At 52.5% G+C, this 23,293-nt stretch overlaps 1 protein-coding gene across 1 annotated transcript in view; it reads left to right on the top strand.

Annotated features, from left to right (window-relative positions):
* The window catches only part of LOC119960788 (NACHT, LRR and PYD domains-containing protein 12-like), a 43,206-nt gene that overhangs the window by 3,816 nt on the left and 16,097 nt on the right, over positions 1-23,293 (top strand). The window contains exons 3-5 of the mRNA XM_038788395.1: positions 8,998-9,175; positions 14,874-14,939; positions 21,020-22,736. Coding sequence (XP_038644323.1) covers positions 8,998-9,175; positions 14,874-14,939; positions 21,020-22,736 — 1,961 coding nt within the window. The remainder of the gene's footprint in view (positions 1-8,997; positions 9,176-14,873; positions 14,940-21,019; positions 22,737-23,293) is intronic.

The raw sequence follows: 23,293 nt of genomic DNA, 5'->3' as shown, positions 1-23,293 counted from the left end.
GGAGACTGAGGGATTGAGTCCTGGAGTTTGGGACTGAGGGAGACCTGGAGTTTGGAGACTGAGGGAGGGAGTCCTGGAGTTTGGAGACTGAGGGAGGGAGTCCCGGAGTTTGGAGACTGAGGGAGGGAGTCCCGGAGTTTGGAGACTGAGGGAGTCCCGGAGTTTGGAGACTGAGGGACGGAGTTCTGGAGTTTGGAGACTGAGGGAGGGAGTCCCGGAGTTTGGAGACTGAGGGAGGGAGTCCCGGAGTTTGGAGACTGAGGGAGGGAGTCCCGGAGTTTGGAGACTGAGGGAGGGAGGGAGTCCCGGAGTTTGGAGACTGAGGGAGGGAGGAGACCAGGAGTTTGGAGACTGAGGGAGGGAGTCCCGGAGTTTGGAGACTGAGGGAAGGAGGGAGACCAGGAGTTTGGAAACTGAGGGAGGGAGTCCCGGAGTTTGGAGACCGAGGGAGGGAGTCCCAGAGTTTGGAGACTGAGGGAGGGAGTGCAGGAGCTTGGAGACTGAGGGAGGGAGTCCCGGAGTTTGGAGACTGAGGGAGGGAGGGAGTCCTGGAGTTTGGAGACTGAGGTAGGGTGTCCGGGGAGTTTGGAGACTGAGGGAGGGAGTCCCGGAGTTTGGAGACTGAGGGAGGGAGTCCTGGAGTTTGGAGACTGAGGGAGGGAGTCCCGGAGTTTAGAGACTGAGGGAGGGAGTCCCGGAGTTTGGAGACTGAGGGAGGGAGACCCGGAGTTTGGAGACTGAGGGAGGGTGTCCCGGAGTTTGGAGACTGAGGGAGGGAGTCCCGGAGTTTGGAGACTGAGGGAGGGAGTCCCGGAGTTTGGGGACTGAGGGAGGGAGTCCCGGAGTTTGGAGACTGAGGGAGGGAGTCCCAGAGTTTGGAGACTGAGGGAGGGAGTCCCGGAGTTTGGGGACTGAGGGAGGGAGTCCCGGAGTTTGGAGACTGAGGGAGGGAGTCCCGGAGTTTGGGGACTGAGGGAGGGAGTCCAGGAGTTTGGAGACTGAGGGAGGGAGTCCCGGAGTTTGGAGACTGAGGGAGGGAGGGAGGCCCGGAGTTTGGAGACTGAGGGAGGGAGGGAGCCCCGGAGTTTGGAGACTGAGGGAGGGAGTCCCGGAGTTTGGAGACTGAGGGAGTCCCGGAGTTTGGAGACTGAGAGAGGGAGTCCCGGAGTTTGGAGGCTGAGGGAGGGAGGGAGTCCTGGAGTTTGGAGACTGAGGGAGGGAGTCCAGGAGTTTGGAGACTGAGGGAGGGAGGGAGTCCAGGAGTTTGGAGACTGAGGGAGGGAGGGAGTCCTGGAGTTTGGGGACTGAGGGAGGGAGTCCCGGAGTTGGAGACTGAGGGAGGGAGTCCCGGAGTTTGGAGACTGAGGGAGGGAGTCCCGGAGTTTGGAGACTGAGGGAGGGAGTCCCGGAGTTTGGAGACTGAGGGAGGGAGTCCCGGAGTTTGGAGACTGAGGGAGTCCCGGAGTTTGGAGACTGAGGGACGGAGTCCTGGAGTTTGGAGACTGAGGGAGGGAGGCCTGGAGTTTGGAGACTGAGGGAGGGAGTCCCGGAGTTTGGAGACTGAGGGAGGGAGGGAGTCCCGGAGTTTGGGGACTGAGGGAGGGAGTCCCGGAGTTTGGAGACTGAGGGAGGGAGTCCCGGAGTTTGGAGACTGAGGGAGGGAGTCCCGGAGTTTGGAGACTGAGGGAGGGAGTCCCGGAGTTTGGAGACTGATGGAGGGAGGGAGTCCCGGAGTTTGGAGACTGAGGCAGGGAGACCTGGAGTTTGGAGACTGATGGAGGGAGGGAGTCCCGGAGTTTGGAGACTGAGGCAGGGAGTCCTGGAGTTTGGAGACTGAGGGAGTCCCGGAGTTTGGAGACTGATGGAGGGAGGCCTGGAGTTTGGAGACTGAGGGAGGGAGGCCTGGAGTTTGGAGACTGAGGGAGGGAGTCCCGGAGTTTGGAGACTGAGGGAGGGAGTCCCGGAGTTTGGAGACTGAGGGAGGGAGGGAGTCCCGGAGTTTGGAGACTGAGGGAGGGAGTCCCGGAGTTTGGAGACTGAGGGAGGGAGGGAGTCCCGGAGTTTGGAGACTGAGGGAGGGAGTCCCGGAGTTTGGAGACTGAGGGAGTCCCGGAGTTTGGAGACTGAGGGAGGGAGGGAGTCCCGGAGTTTGGAGACTGAGGGAGTCCCGGAGTTTGGAGACTGAGGGAGACCTGGAGTTTGGAGACTGAGGGAGGGAGTCCGGGAGTTTGGAGACTGAGGGAGGGAGTCCCGGAGTTTGGAGACTGAGGGAGGGAGGGAGTCCCGGAGTTTGGAGACTGAGGGAGTCCCGGAGTTTGGAGACTGAGGGAGACCTGGAGTTTGGAGCCTGAGGGAGGGAGTCCCGGAGTTTGGAGACTGAGGGAGGGAGACCTGGAGTTTGGAGACTGAGGGAGGGAGTCCCGGAGTTTGGAGACTGAGGGAGGGAGCCCCGGTGTTTGGAGACTGAGGGAGGGAGACCTGGAGTTTGGAGACTGAGGGAGGGAGTCTCGGAGTTTGGAGACTGAGGGAGGGAGTCTCGGAGTTTGGAGACTGAGGGAAGGAGCCTCGGAGTTTGGAGACTGATGGTAAGAGATGGAAATCGGGCGGTGGACGGGGAAACCCAGGGAAATTCCAATCGCTCGGGAAGCAGTACTGAGCAAACTGATGGAGCTGAGGTTTGGGGGGGGGGGGGGGGGGGGCTGACAGAACTCCAGGTCCTGAGCAATTTCATCCTGGGGTCTTCAACAAGGGGATTAATGAGATAACAGACGTGTCGGTGTTAATTTTCCCTGATACACTCGATTCCGGAAAAGTTCCAAGCGACTGAAAAGTAGCAAAATGTAACTCCCGGGTTTAAGAAGGGAGGGAGGCAGCAAACCTTCGGGTAGTTAGATTGATGGCTGTCGTGGGTTAGGTGTTCGAACCGATCTTTCACGAGGTTACGGCTGGGCTCTCCGACAAGCTCGACGAAACTTGGTCAGTGCCGAGGCGTACTAGAGTTTTGTACAACTGCAACATGACCTCGTGGCTCCGGAACTCAATCCCTCTACCAATAAAGGCCAACACACCGTACGCCTTCTTAACAACCCAGTCTTCGTGTAACAATTATTAAATACTATTTATTACAGTAAAGACAAGTACACATAAACAGGACGGCTCTACTCTCACGCAATTAAGATACATCAATTATTAAACACTCACGGTGTCTACAGAATGTTCCGCTTGTTTCACAATATATCTATGATACCTAAACTCGGTACGGCATCCCCTGTTCCCCAAACAATATCCACATTGAATAACCAGCCATAGTTACCACCTGATACAGGGATACATAGAACAGAGAATATACAGTGCAGAAGGAGACCATTCAGCCCATTGATTCCGTACCGACCCACTTAAGCCCTCACTTCCACCCCATCCCTGGAACCCAATCACCCCTCCTATCCTTTTTGGACACTAAGGGGCAATTTATCACGGCCAATCCACCTAACCCGCTCTTTGGACTGTGGGAGGAAACCGGAGCACCCGGAGGAAACCCACGCAGACACGGGGAGGACGTGCAGACTCCGCACAGGCAGTGACCCAGCGGGGAATCGAACCTGGGACCCTGGCGCATTTCGAATACTGTCTCGTGCTGTCTCCAGGCAGGTTCATCACGCGCCCCCTTCCTCCCGCCCTTTTGTCGAAAGTGAAATGGTTTAATGTGAAAGACGTTTGATTTCGCAACCCTCCACTTCAATATTGCAAAACTCGAAAGCAAGCACCAACAGAGAACGATGCCCCAGAAAGTTTCAAAACATTGCCAAAAGTCTATTTCAGACTCCCGCTGGATAAAGCGTTCTCTCTCTCTCCCCCGGCCGCACCGGAGATTTTATGCCCCGTGGTTTCAGTCGCAAACTCCATTGCTCGCTGGGCTAAATCGCTGGCTTTTAAAGCAGACCCAGCAGGCCAGCAGCACGGTTCGATTCCCGTACCAGCCTCCCCGAACAGGCGCCAGAATGTGGCAACTAGGGGCTTTTCACAGTAACTTCATTGAAGCCTACTCGTGACAATAAGCGATTTTCATTTTCATTTTTTTTTCATTGAAACGACCGAATGATCCGATCCTGAAACTTGGCCAGAGGTTTTGAATGGTTGGGGGTCTGTGTATGAGATCGTCTCGGCTGGGTTTCAGATTGCGTTCACTAAGTCACTGTCGGAACCTGACGCAGCACGGTAGCATTGTGGACAGCACAATTGCTTCACAGCTCCAGGGTCCCGGGTTCGATTCCCGGCTTGGGTCACTGTCTGTGCGGAGTCTGCACGTCCTCCCCGTGTGTGTGTGTGGGTTTCCTCCGGGTGCTCCGGTTTCCTCCCACAGTCCAAAGATGTACGGGTTCATAGAATTTACAGTGCAGAAGGAGGCCATTCGGCCCATCGAGTCTGCACCGGCCCTTGGAAAGAGCACCCTACCCAAGGTCAACACCTCCACCCTATCCCTATAACCCAGTAACCCACACTAAGGGCAATTTTGGACACTAAGGGCAATTTATCACGGCCAATCCACGTAGCCTACACATCTTTGGACTGTGGGAGGAAACCGGAGCACCCGGAGGAAACCCACGCACACACACGGGGAGGATGTGCAGACTCCGCACAGACAGTGACCCAGCCGGGAATCGAACCTGGGACCCTGGAGCTGTGAAGCAATTGTGCTATCCACAATGCTACCGTGCTGCCCTTAGTGTGGATTGGCCATGATAAATTGCCCCTTAGTGACCAAAATTGCCCTTAGTGTTGGGTGGGGTTACTGGGTTATGGGGATAGGGTGGGGTGTTGACCTTGGGTAGGGTGCTCTTTCCAAGAGCCGGTGCAGACTCGATGGGCCGAATGGCCTCCTTCTGCACTGTAAATTCTATGAAAAAAAATCGTCCCCCCCGCCCCCTTCCACCCCCCCCCCCCCCCCCCCCCCCCCCCCCGCCCCACTTCATTACCAACAAGACCTCCTGCTTGTTCTCATCTCTTCTGAATCAAGACCTTCACATGTTCACTTATCGGTGTGGTTGGAGTCTATCTGGGGTCCGTACCAGATAGTTCTGCTCGCTCACTTTGTTTTCAATGCGCCAGGGACCACTCAAAGAACAAAGAACAACAAAGAAAATTACAGTACAGGAACAGGCCCTTCGGCCCTCCCAGCCTGCGCCGATCCAGATCCTTTATCTGAACACTCAATCGAGCTTTCAGAGGGGTGACTGACGCAGTGACCCAAGCTCTCCCTCTTTCTTTCTCTCTATTTATAAAACTCTCCATCTGGGTCTGGTTGTAATTTCTCTGTGGAAGGATTCTCAACCGGCTGCTTGACTACAGGAGGCATCACTACCGTCTGGGACTCTGCGACATCATTCCCCAGAATGAATTGGATGGCTGCAATGGGCAAGGCTTCTACCAGGCCGATCGCTACTTCCCCTGTTTTCAAGCTTGTTTTTAACGAAAGGAATTGCTTTCCGTTCCCCAAGAATGCTGCTGACCAGCACCATTTCTTTTAATATCCCTTCTGGACAATAAGTGCCTTTATCCCACAGCATTAGTGATCGACTTGCCCCTGTAGCTCGTAACGTTTTAATACCTTTTCACTTTTGACCCTTCAAAATTCTTTGAACATGTCCACCACCTGCTGGTCACTCTGCCCCTGTGCAGGTTGTCCGCACAGATTCCCTCCTATTGGCAGCTCCTCTACTGTCTGTACAAATCCCACCTGCTTCCCCCCTTTTCCAGCCTCTAATTCTATATTTCTAGTTCGAGGATTTGTAATAAGGAAATGAAAATGAAAATGGCTTATTGTCACGGGTAGGCTCCATTGAAGTTACTGTGAAAAGCCCCTAGTCGCCACATTCCGGCGCCTAGTTCGGGGAGGCTGGCACGGGAATCGAACCGTGCTGCTGGCCTGCTTTCGAAGCCAGCGATTTAGCCCAGTGTGCTAAACCAGCCCCAATCCTAGCCTAATGCGTCACGCTCGACCGTTTAATTTCCAGCGCAGTGATGTGGCGTGGGCCAATCTATTACGTCGAGAACATCCGACCTTTTTAAATATCTCTCACCCCTTCGACCGGCTCTGTTGTATTCTGAGGTGGAAACTCCTTGGAATCCCCGACCACTCCTGCTCCTCTGGCTCGCAACCGTCTCAATTTCTAACTCTCTCCGATTTAAAATGGGGTCAAAGGAAGGGATTTGATCATCTCATCATTGTCCGCAAGCTCCTCGTCCGGCAGTTCTACCTACCTCCCCGCTCCTCCGCGTGAGGTCTAATCATGATCGGCAAAGTATCTTTAAATTCCTCCAAATTAATAATCTACCGAAGGGCTTGATAAGGTTTCTCTTATTTTCAAGGCCCCCACCTCTCAATATGACTTTGCTGAACCCTCTCGAATTCAAGCTAAGTCAATTCAGCCTCTTTTCTAAAGCTCTGTCTGTCCACCTCCAGTACGACCCCATATAGCCCTGATATAGATTACTTCACCATCTCCTTATCTCCAGACCTTTCCTGTGATGACACATAGACTTCACTCGCTGTACCCACAAGATTACTAAGAGTCGGGTCCAACAATCTTGTGGCGATCTCCTTTGTTTCGATCTATTCTCAAACGCACAAAAAAATGCTTCACTATCTCTCTCGTCAAATTTCGGCAGGGCTTGAACATATCGGAACATCTCCCCACTCGGATCCCATCGAGAACCCCCCCCTTCCTCCGCTGTCCGCTCTAATCTTTTGGTTTTTGGAACGTGCCGCTCGGCTCTCAATCGCTCTTCTTCGCTCCGGCCGATAACGCTGCTTCCAACTTTTCTGCCAATTCCATCAATTTGGTTTTCGACTCGCGTTTCAGACTTGCTACGGTCAAGTCGTGTCCATCCAGATAAGATCGAGCGAGATCAAGAGCCATTGACTGCAGCCTCTTGACTTAATATGACACGTTCTTACTTGGGTCCACTTGTTACTCACACTCGTTACATTGAAGCATCAAAAACTCCCTAAAACTTCCCTTAAAGCCTCGCACACAATCCACATTTTACGTCATGAAGCCGGCTGATGTTATCTGTGAGGGTATACCAGCTTGGAAAACCAGTTCGTGGGGGGGGCGGGGGGGGGGGGGGGGGTGTAGTTTTGTTCTGTTTCAGTATGAGCAGACTGTAAAATCCCAGTCAGTATAAATCACCCAGTCATCATGTGACAATTATTGAAGAGTATTATTTATTACTGTAAAGACAAATACACACAACTAAAATACGTGAATTATTAAACGCACACAGTGTCTATTGAACGTTCCGCTTGTTACACAATGCATCGATGATACCTGAACTCGGTAAGACTTCCCCTGTTCCCCAAACAACATCCAAATTGAATAACCAGCCATCGTTATCACACGATGCCGGGACGATGCTCAGATCTGAGAAACATCTATTTCTTTGGTCCAGCGAAGATATTTGAAAACTGCTGTGACGAAGGTTTTCTGCACTGCCTCGGGGCTGAGACCGAGAAGCCTGGTTGGCTGTAAACTTGGCCCTTCAGGTTTCGGTGGGCGGAAATTGGCCCGTCCGCTTTCTGGGACTGTGGGACGGTAACTGCCCCACGGTCCTTCTCGAGGCAATTATACCTTTGTTGTTCTTTGATTATCTTTCTGTGAACTCGGCTGTCTGCACCCATCAACTTCCTTGATGAGGCACTAACATATGGACATGCATTTAGAGATGTGGATCAGAAATTGGCTAGTTGAAAGAAGACAGAGAGTGGTGGTTGATGGGAAATGTTCAGAATGGAGTTCAGTTACGAGTGGCGTACCACAAGGATCTGTTCTGGGGCCACTGCTGTTTGTCATTTTTATAAATGACCTAGAGGAGGGAGCAGAAGGATGGGTGAGTAAATTTGCAGACGACACTAAAGTCGGTGGAGTTGTAGACAGTGCGGAAGGATGTTGCAGGTTACAGAGGGACATAGATAAGCTGCAGAGCTGGGCTGAGAGGTGGCAAATGGAGTTTAATGTGGAGAAGTGTGAGGTGATTCACTTTGGAAAGAATAACAGGAATGCGGAATATTTGGCTAATAGTAAAATTCTTGGTAGTGTGGATGAGCAGAGGGATCTCGGTGTCCATGTACATAGATCCCTGAAAGTTGCCACCCAGGTTGATAGGGTTGTGAAGAAGGTGTACGGTGTGATGGCCTTTATTGGTAGAGGGATTGAGTTCCGGAGCCATGAGGTCATGTTGCAGTTGTACAAAACTCTAGTACGGCCGCATTTGGAGTATTGCGTACAGTTCTGGTCGCTTCATTATAGGAAGGACGTGGAAGCTTTGGAACGGGTGCAGAGGAGATTTACCAGGATGTTGCCTGGTATGGAGGGAATATCTTATGAGGAAAGGCTGATGGACTTGAGGTTGTTTTCCTTAGAGAGAAGAAGGTTAAGAGGTGACTTAATAGAGGCATACAAAATGATCAGAGGGTTAGATAGGGTGGACAGCGAGAGCCTTCTCCCGCGGATGGAGGTGGCTAGCACGAGGGGACATAGCCTTAAATTGAGGGGTAATAGATATAGGACAGAGGTCAGAGGTGGGTTTTTTACGCAAAGAGTGGTGAGGCTGTGGAATGCCCTACCTGCAACAGTAGTGAACTCGCCAACATTGAGGGCATTTAAAAGTTTATTGGATAAGCATATGGATGATAAGGGCATAGTGTAGGTTAGATGGCCTTTAGTTTTTTCCATGTCGGTGCAACATCGAGGGCCGAAGGGCCTGTACTGCGCTGTATCGTTCTATGTTCTATGTTCTATCTCGGGGAACTTCGCAATGGGCTATAGCCTGTTTCCCCTCCATGAGGAATTCACACCTGATTAGAATATAAACCATTCTAATCGCGTCGCCAGGAAAGATGCATACCCTTTGAATGCTGTCAGCTGCAATCTCCACACAGTTTGATGGGCACAGGAGAGGGAAGAAGCACAGTCCCACACTTTCCTCTCCCATTCACAGGATCTCTATCAGTTGAAGCGGAAAGGAGAGAAGGATTGTGCAGAGCAGTCCGTGGTAAGTGTTCAAGGAAAGAATCGACAGGACATGATGACACTCTGGGAAACCTTGTGCCAATTTCGCACCGAGGATAATCAGCATTTCACCCTGGCAGGGGTCCTGACTGAGCTGCAGAACGCAGGTAAGGAAAGCATTGAGATCTTCAAGCAACAGCAATGTGGGGGTAGTTTAAGGAGCACTTGCTGCGAGTGCTGGATAGGTTAGTCCCACTGAGACGAGGAAGGAATGGTAAGGTGAAGGAGCCTTGGATGACAAGAGAAGTGGAGCTTCTAGTCAAGAGGAAGAAGGAAGCTTGCGTAAGGTTGAGGGAGCAAGGAGCTGACTCGACTCTAGAGGGTTACAAGGTAGCCAGGAAGGAACTCAAAAATGGACTGAGGAGAGCTAGAAGGGGGCATGAAAAAGCCCTGCGGGAAGGATTAGGGAAAACCCCAAGGCGTTCTACACTTACGCGAGAAATAAGAGGATGATCAGAGTGAGAGTAGAGCCGATCAGGGATAGTGGAGAGAACTTGTGCCTAGAGTCTGAGGAGATGGGGGAGGCAGAAATGAATACTTTGCTTCAGTATTCACTCGAGTTCAGAGAGACCTGGGTGTGCTAGTGCATGAGTCACAGAAGGTTGGTTTACAAGTGCAACAGGTGATTAAGAAGGCGAATGGAATTTTGTCCTTCATTGCTAGAGGGATGGAGTTTAAGACTAGGGAGGTTATGTTGCAATTGTATAAGGTGTTAGTGAGGCCACACCTGGAGTATTGTGTTCAGTTTTGGTCTCCTCACTTGAGAAAGGACGTACTGGCGCTGGAGGGTGTGCAGAGGAGATTCACTAGGTTAATCCCAGAGCTGAAGGGGTTGGATTACGAGGAGAGGTTGAGTAGACTGGGACTGTACTCGTTGGAATTTAGAAGGATGAGGGGGGATCTTATAGAAACATTTAAAATTATGAAGGGAATAGATAGGATAGATGCGGGCAGGTTGTTTCCACTGGCGGGTGACAGCAGAACTAGGGGGCATAGCCTCAAAATAAGGGGAAGTAGATTTAGGACTGAGTTTAGGAGGAACTTCTTCACCCAAAGGGTTGTGAATCTATGGAATTCCCTGCCCAGTGAAGCAGTTGAGGCTCCTTCATTACATGTTTTTAAGGTAAAGATAGATAGTTTTTTGAAGAATAAAGGGATTAAGGGTTATGGTGTTCGGGCCGGAAAGTGGAGCTGAGTCCACAAAAGATCAGCCATGATCTCATTGAATGGCGGAGCAGGCTCGAGGGGCCAGATGGCCTACTCCTGCTCCTAGTTCTTATGTTCTTATGTTCTTATGAGACAGGGACCTTGTTTCCCATGAGAACACTGAACAAGGTTAATAGACTCAAACAGGTTGATATTAAGAAGGGGGATGTGCTGGAAATTTTGAAAAGCATCAGGATCGATAAGTCCCCTGGGCCAGACGGGATATACCCAAGGTTACTACGGGAAGCGAGGGAGGAGATTGCTACACCATTGGCGATGATCTTTGCATCCTCACTCTCCACTGGAGTAGTACCGGATGATTGGAGGGAGGCGAATGTTGTTCCCCTGTTCAAGAAAGGGAATAGGGAAATCCCTGGGAATTACAGACCCATCAGTCTTACTTCTGTTGTTAGCAAATACTGGAAAGGATTCTGAAAGATAGGATTTATGATTATTTAGGAAAACATACTTTGATTAAAGATAGTCAGCATGGCTTTGTGAGGGGCAGGTCATGCCTCACAAGCCTCATTGAATTCTTTGAAGATGTGACGAGACACATCGATGAAGGTCGGGCAGTGGATGTGGTGTATATGGATTTCAGTAAGGCATTTGATAAGGTTCCCCATGATAGGCTCATTCGGAAAGTCAGGGGGGATGGGATACAGGGAAATCTGGCTGTCTGGATACAGAATTGGCTGAAAGAAGACAGCGAGTGGTAGTGGATGGAAAGCATTCCGCCTGGAGGTCGGTGACCAGTGGTGTCCCGCAGGGATCTGTTCTGGGACCTCTGCTCTTTGTGGTTTTTATCAATGACTTGGATGAGGAAGTGGAAGGGTGGGTTAGTAAGTTTGCCGATGACATGAAGGTTGGGGGAGTTGTAGATAGTATTGAGGGCTGTAGCAGGCTACAACAGGACATTGACAGGATACAGAGCTGGGCTGAGAAGTGGCAGATGGAGTTCAACCCAGATAAATGTGAAGTGATTCATTTTGGAAGGTCGAATTTGAATGCTGAATACAGGGTTAAAGGCAGGATTCTTGGAAGTGTGGAGGAACAGAGGGATCTTGGGGTACATGTACATAGATCCCTCAAAGTTGCCACCCAGGTTGATAGGATTGTTAAGAAGGCGTATGGTGTGTTGGCTTTCATTAACAGGGGGATTGAGTTTAAGAGTCGAGAGGTTTTGCTGCAGCTTTATAAAACCCTGGTTAGACCTCACTTGGAATATTGTGTCCAGTTCTGGTCACCTCATTATAGGAAGGATGTGGATGCTTTGGAGAGGGTACGGAGGAGATTTACCAGGATGCTGCCTGGACTGGAGGGCCTGTCTTATGAAGAAAGATTGAGGGAGCGAGGGCTTTTCTCACTGGAGCGGAGAAGAGGTGACTTGATAGAGGTGTACACGGTGATGAGAGGCTTGGATAGAGTGGATAGCCAGAGACTTTTCCCCAGGGTGGAAATGGCTGTCACGAGGGGACATAATTTTAAGGTGATTGGAGGAAGGTATTGGGGAGATGTCAGAGGTCGGTTCGTTACACAGAGAGTGGTGGGGGTGTGGAATGCACTGCCAGCAGAGGTGGTGGAGTCAGAGTCATTCGGGACATTTAAGCGACTCTTAGACAGGCAGATGGATAGCAGTAAATTGAAGGGGTGTAGGTTAGGTTGATGTTAGATTAGGATAAATGGTCGGCACAACATCGCGGGCTGATGTTCTATCTCCTCAACTTCCAAAACACCAAGAATCTCACGAACTCTCAACAACACACAATAATAATCATTGTTATTGTCACAAGTAGGCTGGCATTAACACTGCAATGAAGTTACTGTGAAAAGCCCCTAGTCGCCACACTCCGGCTCCTGTTCGGGTACACTGAGGGAGAATTCAGAATGTCCAATTCACCCAACAGCACGTCTTTCGGGACTTGTGGGAGGAAACCGGAGCACCCGGAGGAAACCCACGCAGACACGGGGAGAACGTGCAGACTCCGCACAGACACTGACCCAAGCCGCGAATCGGACCTGGGACCCTGGCGCTGTTAAGCAACAGTGCTAACCACTGTGCCGCCGTGCCCCAGAAAACATTGTCAGAGATTAAGAACCAAATAAAAGACGAGGCAACTGTTTGATGGGGGACAGTGTAGAGGGAGCTTTACTCTGTATCTAACCCCGTCCTGTACCTGTCCTGGGAGTGTTTGATGGGGACAGTGTAGAGGGAGCTTTACTCTGTATCTAACCCCGTGCTGTACCTGTCCTGGGAGTGTTTGATGGGGACAGTATAGAGGGAGCTTTGCTCTGTATCTAACCCCGTGCTGTCCCTGTCCTGGGAGTGTTTGATGGGGACAGTGTAGAGGGAGCTTTACTCTGTATCTAACCCCGTGCTGTCCCTGTCCTGGGAGTGTTTGATGGGGACAGTGTAGAGGGAGCTTTACTCTGTATCTAACCCCGTGCTGTAACTGTCCTGGGAGTGTTTGATGGGGACAGTGTAGAGGGAGCTTTACTCTGTATCTAACCCCGTGCTGTCCCTGTCCTGGGAGTGTTTGATGGGGACAGTGTAGAGGGAGCTTTACTCTGTATCTAACCCCGTGCTGTCCCTGTCCTGGGAGTGCTTGATGGGGACAGTGTAGAAGGAGCTTTACTCTGTATCTAACCCCGTGCTGTACCTGTCCTGGGAGTGTTTGATGGGGACAATGTAGAGGGAGCTTTACTCTGTATCTAACCCCGTGCTGTCCTGTCCTGGGAGTGTTTGATGGGGACAGTGTAGAGGGAGCTTTACTCTGTATCTAACCCCGTGCTGTACCTGTCCTGGGAGTGTTTGATGGGGACAGTGTAGAGGGAGCTTTACTCTGTATCTAACCCCGTGCTGTACCTGTCCTGGGAGTGTTTGATGGTGACAGTGTAGAGGGAGCTTTACTCTGTATCTAACCCCGTGCTATACCTGCCCTGGAAGTGTTTGATGGGGACAGTGTAGAGGGAGCTTTACTCTGTATCTAACCCCGTGCTGTACCAGTCCTGGGAGTGTTTGATGGAGACAGTGTAGAGGGAGCTTTACTCTGTATCTAACCCTGTGCTGTACCTGTCCTGGGAGTGTTTGATGGGGACATTGTGGAGGGATCTTTACTCTGTATCTAACCCCGTGCTGTACCTGTCCTGGGAGTGTTTGATGGGGGCAGTGTAGAGGGAGCTTTACTCTGTATCTAACCCCGTGCTGTACCTGTCCTGGGAGTGTTTGATGGGGACAGTGTAGAGGGAGCTTTACTCTGTATCTAACCCTGTGCTGTACCTGGCCTGGGAGTGTTTGATGGGGACAGTGTAGAGGGAGCTTTACTCTGTATCTAACCCCGTGCTGTACGTGTCCTGGGAGTGTTTGATGGGGACAGTGTAGATGGAGCTTTACTCTGTATCTAACCCCGTGCTGTACCTAGAACATAGAACATAGAACAGTACAGCACAGAACAGGCCCTTCGGCCCTCAATGTTGTGCCGAGCCATGATCACCCTACTCAAACCCACGTATCCACCCTATACCCGTAACCCAACAACCCCCCCCTTTAACCTTACTTTTATTAGGACACTACGGGCAATTTAGCATGGCCAATCCACCTAACCCGCACATCTTTGGACTGTGGGAGGAAACCGGAGCACCCGGAGGAAACCCACGCAGACACGGGGAGGACGTGCAGACTCCACACAGACAGTGACCCAGCCGGGAATCGAACCTGGGACCCTGGAGCTGTGAAGCATTTATGCTAACCACCATGCTACCCTGCTGCCCTGTCCTGGGAGTGTTTGATGGGGTCAGTGTAGTGGGAGCTTTACTCTGTATCTAACCCCGTGCTGTACCTGTCCTGGGAGTGTTTGATGGGGACAGTGTAGAGGGAGCTTTACTCTGTATCTAACCCCGTGCTGTACCTGCCCTGGGAGTGTTTGATGGGGACAGTGTAGAGGGAGCTTTACTCTGTATCTAACCCCGTGCTGTACCTGTCCTGGGAATGTTTGATGGAGACAGTGTAGAGGGAGCTTTACTCTGTATCTAACCCCGTGCTGTACCTGCCCTGGGAGTGTTTGATGGGGACCGTGTAGAGGGAGATTTACTCTGTATCTAACCCCGCGCTGTACCTGTCCTGGGAGTGTTTGATGGGGACAGTGTAGAGGGAGCTTTACTCTGTATCTAACCCTGTGCTGTACCTGTCCTGGGGGTGTTTGATGGGGACAGTGTAGAGGGAGCTTTACTCTGTATCTAACCCCGTGCTGTACCTGTCCTGGGAGTGTTTGATGGGGATAGTGTAGAGGGAGCTTTACTCTGTATCTAACCCCGTGCTGTACCTGTCCTGGGAGAGTTTGATGGGGACAGTGTAGAGGGAGCTTTACTCTGTATCTAACCCCGTGCTGTACCTGTCCTGGGAGTGTTTGATGGGGACAGTGTAGAGGGAGCTTTACTCTGTATCTAACCCTGTGCTGTACCTGTCCTGGGAGTGTTTGATGGAGACACTTTCAGAGACATACATTTAGCCACGATGGATCTGCCCAGGTATGGCAGTAAATGTGATGATATTTTACTATTTGTGAATAATTAATATGACTTTCAACTCTTGTTGTACAGGACAGAGAATTGTGTTGGAAATACAGAATCTCAACGATGGAGTTTCAGTGTCTGGCGAATTGAGAGGTGCGAGGAGTGTGAATGAGTTTAATAACTCGCATTAGTTCAAATATATTACCGCACTGTCAGAGGGTCGGTACTGAGGGAGTGCCGCACTGTCAGAGGGTCAGTACTGAGGGAGTGCCGCACTGTCAGAGGGTCAGTACTGAGGGAGTGCCGCACTGTCAGAGGGTCGGTACTGAGGGAGTGCCGCACTGTCAGAGGGTCAGTACTGAGGGAGTGCTGCACTGTCAGAGGGTCAGTACTGAGGGAGTGCCGCACTGTCAGAGGGTCAATACTGAGGGAGCGCCGCACTGTCAGAGGGTCGGTACTGAGGGAGTGCCGCACTGTCAGAGGGTCAGTACTGAGGGAGTGCCGCACTGTCAGAGGGTCAGTACTGAGGGAGTGCCGCACTGTCAGAGGGTCAGTACTGAGGGAGTGCTGCACTGTCAGAGGGTCAGTGCTGAGGGAGTGCCGCACTGTCAGAGGGTCAGTACTGAGGGAGTGCCGCACTGTCAGAGGGTCAGTACTGAGGGAGTGCTGCACTGTCAGAGGGTCAGTACTGAGGGAGTGCCGCACTGTCAGTCAGTACTGAGGGAGCGCCGCACTGTCAGAGATCAGTACTGAGGGAGTGCCGCACTGTCAGAGGGTCAGTACTGAGGGAGTGCCGCACTGTCAGAGGGTCAGTACTGAGGGAGTGCCGCACTGTCAGAGGGTCAGTACTGAGGGAGTGCCGCACTCTCAGAGGGTCAGTACTGAGGGAGTGTTGCACTGTCAGAGGGTCAGTACTGAGGGAGCGCTGCACTGTCAGAGGGTCAGCACTGAGGGAGTTCTGCACTGTCAGATGGTCAGTACTGAGGGAGTGCTGCACTGTCAGAGGGTCAGTACTGAGGGAGTGCCGCACTGTCAGAGGGTCAGTACTGAGGGAGCCCCGCACTGTCAGAGGGTCAGTACTGAGGGAGCGCCGCACTGTCAGAGGGTCAGTACTGAGGGAGTGCCGCACTGTCAGAGGGTCAGTACTGAGGGAGTGCTGCACTGTCAGAGGGTCAGTACTGAGGGAGTGCCGCACTGTCAGAGGGTCAGTAGAGGGAGTGCCGCACTGTCAGAGGGTCAGTACTGAGGGAGTGCTGCACTGTCAGAGGGTCAGTACAGAGGGAGTGCTGCACTGTCAGAGGGTCAGTACTGAGGGAGTGCCGCACTGTCAGAGGGTCAGTACTGAAGGAGCGCCGCACTGTCAGAGGGTCAGTACTGAGGGAGTGCCGCACTGTCAGAGGGTCAGTACTGAGGGAGTGCCGCACCGTCAGAGGGTCAGTACTGAGGGAGTGCTGCACTGTCAGAGGGTCAGTACTGAGGGAGTGCTGCACTGTCAGAGGGTCAGTACTGAGGGAGTGCCGCACTGTCAGAGGGTCAGTACTGAGGGAGTGCCGCACTGTCAGAAGGTCAGTACTGAGGGAGTGCCGCACTGTCAGAGGGTCAGTACTGAGGGAGTGCCGCACTGTCAGAAGGTCAGTACTGAGGGAGTGCTACACTGTCAGTGTCTGTGGAGACATGTGAACTAGCGAGTGGTCAGATACATAGAAGATAGGAGCAGGAGGAGGACTTTTGGCCCTTCGAGCCTACTCCGCCTCATCACGATCATGGCTGATCATCCAACTCAATAGCCTAATCCTGCTTTCTCCCCACAGCCTTTGATCCCATTCTCCCCAAGTGCTCGATCCAGCCGCCTCTTGAATATAGTCAAAGATTTAGCATCAACTACTTCCTGTGGTAATGAATCCCACAGACTCTTTGTGTGAAGATCTTTCTGTAGGACCATGCAGCCTCACAATTCACCCTCCCACTCAACTTGGTGTCATCTGCAAATGAGATATGATATTTGTTCCCTCATCTATATCATTAATAAAACTGTGAATAGCTGGGGTCCCAGCACCGATCCCTGTGGTACCCCACTGGTTACTGCCTGCCAATTTGAAAAGGACCCATTAATCCCGACTCTTTGTTTCCTCTCTGCCAACCAGTTTTCTATCCACCTCAATACATTTCCCCCAATCCCATGCCCTTTAATTTTGCACAATAATCTCTCATGCGGGACTTCGTCAAACGCCTTCTGAAAGTCTAAATATACCACATCGACTGGCTCCCCCTTGTCGACTGTACTGGTTACCTCTTCAAAGATTTGTCAAGCATGATTTTCCCTTCATGAATCCATTCTGACTGATCATGCCACTGCTTTCTAAATGTTCCGCTATAATATCCTTGATAATGGATCAAGCATTTTCCCCACTACCGATGTTCGGCTATAATTCCCTGCTTTCTCTCTACCTCCCTTGTTGAATATCGGAGTGACGTGAGCTACCCTCCAATCTGCAGGGACAGTTCCAGAGTCTATAGAATCCCGGAAGATGACCACCAATGCATCCACTATTTCCCGAGCCACCTCCTTAAGCACTCTGGGATGCAGATTCTCAGGCCCTGGGGATTTATCCACCTTCAATCCCATCAATTTTCCCAGCACCATTTCTCTACTCATGTTGATCTCCCTCAGTCCTTCCCTCTCACTAAACCTTTCATTCTCCAACATTCCTGGGATCTGATTTGCGTCCTCAATTGCTCAGCCATTTCTTTCTCGTTTATTCTGCATTCCCCTGTTCCTGTCTATCGTCGGCCGACATTTCTCTTTACCAATCTCTTTCTCCTTCGCATATCTGCAGAAACTCTTCGTCTCAGTCTTTCTGTTCCCTGCAAGCTTCCTGCCCTTTCCCCTCCTTAATCAATCCCTTCGTCCTTCTTTGCTGAATTCTAAACTGCTCCCCATCCTCAGACCTGTGACCCAGCGAGAGTTCAGTGTCTGTGGTGACCTGTGACCCAGCGAGAGTTCAGTGTGTGGTGACCTGTGACCCAGCGAGAGTTCAGTGTCTGTGGTGACCTGTGACCCAGCGAGAGTTCAGTGTCTGTGGTGACCTGTGACCCAGCGAGAGTTCAGTGTCTGTGGTGACCTGTGACCCAGCGAGAGTTCAGTGTGTGGTGACCTGTGACCCAGCGAGAGTTCAGTGTCTGTGGTGACCTGTGACCCAGCGAGAGTTCAGTGTCTGTGGTGACCTGTGACCCAGCGAGAGTTCAGTGTGTGGTGACCTGTGACCCAGCGAGAGTTCAGTGTGTGGTGACCTGTGACCCAGCGAGAGTTCAGTGTCTGTGGTGACCTCTGACCCAGCGAGAGTTCAGTGTCTGTGGTGACCTGTGACCCAGCGAGAGTTCAGTGTCTGTGGTGACCTGTGACCCAGCGAGAGTTCAGTGTGTTGTGACCTGTGACCCAGCGAGAGTTCAGCGTTTGGTGACCTGTGACCCAGCGAGAGTTCAGTGTCTGTGGTGACCTGTGACCCAGCGAGAGTTCAGTGTGTGGTGACCTGTGACCCAGCGAGAGTTCAGTGTGTGGTGACCTGTGACCCAGCGAGAGTTCAGTGTGTGGTGACCTGTGACCCAGCGAGAGTTCAGTGTGTGGTGACCTGTGACCCAGCGAGAGTTCAGTGTCTGTGGTGACCTGTGACCCAGCGAGAGTTCAGTGTCTGTGGTGACCTGTGACCCAGCGAGAGTTCAGTGTCTGTGGTGACCTGTGACCCAGCGAGAGTTCAGTGTGTGGTGACCTGTGACCCAGCGAGAGTTCAGTGTGTGGTGACCTGTGACCCAGCGAGAGTTCAGTGTCTGTGGTGACCTGTGACCCAGCGAGAGTTCAGTGTCTGTGGTGACCTGTGACCCAGCGAGAGTTCAGTGTCTGTGGTGACCTGTGACCCAGCGAGAGTTCAGTGTGTGGTGACCTGTGACCCAGCGAGAGTTCAGTGTGTGGTGACCTGTGACCCAGCGAGAGTTCAGTGTCTGTGGTGACCTGTGACCCAGCGAGAGTTCAGTGTGTGGTGACCTGTGACCCAGCGAGAGTTCAGTGTCTGTGGTGACCTGTGACCCAGCGAGAGTTCAGTGTGTGGTGACCTGTGACCCAGCGAGAGTTCAGTGTGTGGTGACCTGTGACCCAGCGAGAGTTCAGTGTGTGGTGACCTGTGACCCAGCGAGAGTTCAGTGTCTGTGGTGACCTGTGACCCAGCGAGAGTTCAGTGTGTGGTGACCTGTGACCCAGCGAGAGTTCAGTGTGTGGTGACCTGTGACCCAGCGAGAGTTCAGTGTGTGGTGACCTGTGACCCAGCGAGAGTTCAGTGTCTGTGGTGACCTGTGACCCAGCGAGAGTTCAGTGTGTGGTGACCTGTGACCCAGCGAGAGTTCAGTGTCTGTGGTGACCTGTGACCCAGCGAGAGTTCAGTGTGTGGTGACCTGTGACCCAGCGAGAGTTCAGTGTGTGGTGACCTGTGACCCAGCGAGAGTTCAGTGTCTGTGGTGACCTGTGACCCAGCGAGAGTTCAGTGTGTGGTGACCTGTGACCCAGCGAGAGTTCAGTGTCTGTGGCGACCTGTGACCCAGCGAGAGTTCAGTGTCTGTGGTGACCTTTGACCCAGCGAGAGTTCAGTGTCTGTGGTGACCTGTGACCCAGCGAGAGTTCAGTGTGTGGTGACCTGTGACCCAGCGAGAGTTCAGTGTCTGTGGTGACCTTTGACCCAGCGAGAGTTCAGTGTCTGTGGTGACCTGTGACCCAGTGAGAGTTCAGCGTTTGGTGACCTGTGACCCAGCGAGAGTTCAGTGTCTGTGGTGACCTGTGACCCAGCGAGAGTTCAGTGTCTGTGGTGACCTGTGACCCAGCGAGAGTTCAGTGTGTGGTGACCTGTGACCCAGCGAGAGTTCAGTGTCTGTGGTGACCTGTGACCCAGCGAGAGTTCAGTGTGTTGTGACCTGTGACCCAGCGAGAGTTCAGCGTTTGGTGACCTGTGACCCAGCGAGAGTTCAGTGTCTGTGGTGACCTGTGACCCAGCGAGAGTTCAGTGTGTGGTGACCTGTGACCCAGCGAGAGTTCAGTGTCTGTGGTGACCTGTGACCCAGCGAGAGTTCAGTGTCTGTGGTGACCTGTGACCCAGCGAGAGTTCAGTGTCTGTGGTGACCTGTGACCCAGCGAGAGTTCAGTGTGTGGTGACCTGTGACCCAGCGAGAGTTCAGTGTGTGGTGACCTGTGACCCAGCGAGAGTTCAGTGTTGTGGTGACCTGTGACCCAGCGAGAGTTCAGTGTCTGTGGTGACCTGTGACCCAGCGAGAGTTCAGTGTGTGGTGACCTGTGACCCAGCGAGAGTTCAGTGTGTGGTGACCTGTGACCCAGCGAGAGTTCAGTGTTGTGGTGACCTGTGACCCAGCGAGAGTTCAGTGTCTGTGGTGACCTGTGACCCAGCGAGAGTTCAGTGTGTGGTGACCTGTGACCCAGCGAGAGTTCAGTGTCTGTGGTGACCTGTGACCCAGCGAGAGTTCAGTGTGTGGTGACCTGTGACCCAGCGAGAGTTCAGTGTGTGGTGACCTGTGACCCAGCGAGAGTTCAGTGTGTGGTGACCTGTGACCCAGCGAGAGTTCAGTGTGTGGTGACCTGTGACCCAGCGAGAGTTCAGTGCTGTGGTGACCTGTGACCCAGCGAGAGTTCAGTGTGTGGTGACCTGTGACCCAGCGAGAGTTCAGTGTGTGGTGACCTGTGACCCAGCGAGAGTTCAGTGTGTGGTGACCTGTGACCCAGCGAGAGTTCAGTGTCTGTGGTGACCTGTGACCCAGCGAGAGTTCAGTGTGTGGTGACCTGTGACCCAGCGAGAGTTCAGTGTGTGGTGACCTGTGACCCAGCGAGAGTTCAGTGTCTGTGGTGACCTGTGACCCAGCGAGAGTTTAGTGTCTGTGGTGACCTGTGACCCAGCGAGAGTTCAGTGTGTGGTGACCTGTGACCCAGCGAGAGTTCAGTGTGTGGTGACCTGTGACCCAGCGAGAGTTCAGTGTGTGGTGACCTGTGACCCAGCGAGAGTTCAGTGTCTGTGGTGACCTGTGACCCTTAGTAAGTGGTCAGTTCCTGTGTGGGGGACTACTATGAATGAGAAGTCCGCTGTGATCTCAGGGACCGGGTGGGAAGAGATGGAGGGTGATGAGATGGGGAGGGGAGCTGTAGTGATGAGCGTCTGACTCTGCATCCTTTGATGTTCCTGCAGCTTGCCGAGATGAGCTGAAACGATGGGTGAGAAGTTGGACGGAGGGCTTTGACCAACTCAAAGTGCCGTGGGGGAAGAAGCCGAGGAGGTCCATCAAACTGGAAGAACGCTACACAGAGCTGGCGGTGGTGGCTGCCCATCGACTGGGAAAGAATCGCGACAATGAGATGATGGACACGGCCAACGTCCACGAGAGCTTGGCCTCCGTCACAGCCAAGGGCCATGAGGCCTCCCGGCCGATGCGAGTGGACCACCTCTTCCGGAAGATCTACAACCCGCCACGCCCGTCGCCCCCGGTGTTGGTGGTGGTGGTGTGTGGAGTTCCTGGAATTGGCAAGACCACCATGGTGCAGAAGCTCCTTCACGACTGGGCAGCAGGGAAGATATATCATCAATTCACCTTCATTTTCCATTTCCAGTTCCGGGAGCTGAACCTCATGGAAGGAGATTCCTGTCTGGTTAACATTATCGCCAACAGACATCCCTTCTTGGAGTCTTCAGTGGAAATGATCCTCAAGCAGCCAGAGCAGATTCTCTTCATCTTCGACGGTCTGGACGAGAGCAAGGAGCAGTTGAACTTCAAGCAGGCCTGTGAAGACCAGAATGAGCACCTCCCCGTCTCCACCATTGTAGCCAGCCTGGTGAGCCAGAAGCTTCTGAAGGGCTGCTCAGTCCTGGTGACTACCCGTCCCATCGCCCTGGAGACCCTGGAATCCGGCAATGTCCACAGGTACACCGAAATCCTGGGCTTCTTCCCCGAGCAGAGGCTTCGCTATTTTGAGAAATTCTACGGGCAAAAGGAGGAGGGACAGAGGGTCTACAAGCACGTGAGAGGCCACGGGACCCTCTATACCCTCTGCTTCAACCCTTCCTACTGCTGGATCCTCTGCTCGGCCTTGGAGGGCTACTTTGCCCAGCGACAGCGAGGGGTGAAGGGCCGCCCGCCCCCCAGGACCATCACCCAGCTGTTCTCCCTCTTTCTGGCCAATCTCCTGACCAACCACGCCCGATACGCCACCCACAAGACCCGGTCCATGCTCAGGATCAGCAAGATGGCCTTTACAGGGGTCAAGGGGCGCCACCTGGTCTTCTACCAGAAGGACCTGAAGGATCATCGGCTGGAGTCCTCCCAGTTCCTCTCTGGCTTCCTCATGGAGTTCATGGAGAGGGATCTTGGCTCGACAAAAATGGCCTTCAGCTTTCTCCACCTCACCATCCAGGAGTATCTGGCTGCCCTGTACTTTGTCCTTGGGTGCAAAGTGGTGGAGCTCAATGAGGTGCTGGGGCAAGCCGTCCGCTGTGAAGATGGCCGCTACGAGATCTTCTCCCGCTTCCTGTCGGGCCTGTCCAAGCCGGCCAACTCAGCCGCTGTGGAGAAGACCCTGGGTGTGCTCCCCAAGAAACCCTGCTCCATCATCCTGGACTGGCTCATCAACCGGACGCAGGAGGCCATGAAACGTGAAGACAAGCAGATCCTCCTCCAAGCCCTGCACTGCCTCTTCGAAGCCCAACAAGAGAAGCTAGTCCGGGACACGCTGGGTCCCAGTGCCACCATCGACCTCTCAGCCCATCACCTCAACCCCGTCGACTGCTCGGCTGTGGCCTACACCCTCGGCAGCCTGGACACTGTCGAACGTTTCGATGCCAGCTCTTCCATCGCCCAACTCGAGGGACTTGACCATCTCCTGCCTCACCTGAACAAGTGCAAGGAGATCGGGTAACGGCAGAATGATAGGAGGAGGCCATTTGGCCCATTGTGTCCATGCCCCCTCCATTGAAGGAACATTCAGATTAAGACCCTTGTTTCTGATTGAACTGCAACACTCTCAAAATTAATACAACATTCCAACATATTATGGTCACTCTTTCCTAAAAGTTCCTTAACAACAAGGTTATCCATTAGCTCTTTTTAATTACACAATATTAGATCTAAAAATGCCTGTTCCCTTGTTGGTTCCGCAATGTAAAACTCTAGAAAACCATCTTTCAGACATATCCCCCAACTCTTGTAACTCTCCCATTGAAGATCACTAACACTCCCATTGAAGATCACCCTCTAATCCTGTAACTCTCCCATTGAAGATCACCCTCTAATCCTGTAACTCTCCCATTGAAGATCACCCTCTAATCCTGTAACTCTCCCATTGAAGATCACTCTCTAATCCTGTAACTCTCCCATTGAAGATCACCCTCTAATCCTGCACTCTCCCATTGAAGATCACTCCCTAATCCTGTAACTCTCCCATTGAAGATCACCCTCTAATCCTGTAACTC

This window comes from Scyliorhinus canicula, unplaced genomic scaffold, assembly GCF_902713615.1.
Source record: "Scyliorhinus canicula unplaced genomic scaffold, sScyCan1.1, whole genome shotgun sequence".
NCBI lineage: Eukaryota > Metazoa > Chordata > Chondrichthyes > Carcharhiniformes > Scyliorhinidae > Scyliorhinus > Scyliorhinus canicula.
This window is presented reverse-complemented; position numbering and strand designations above follow the sequence as displayed.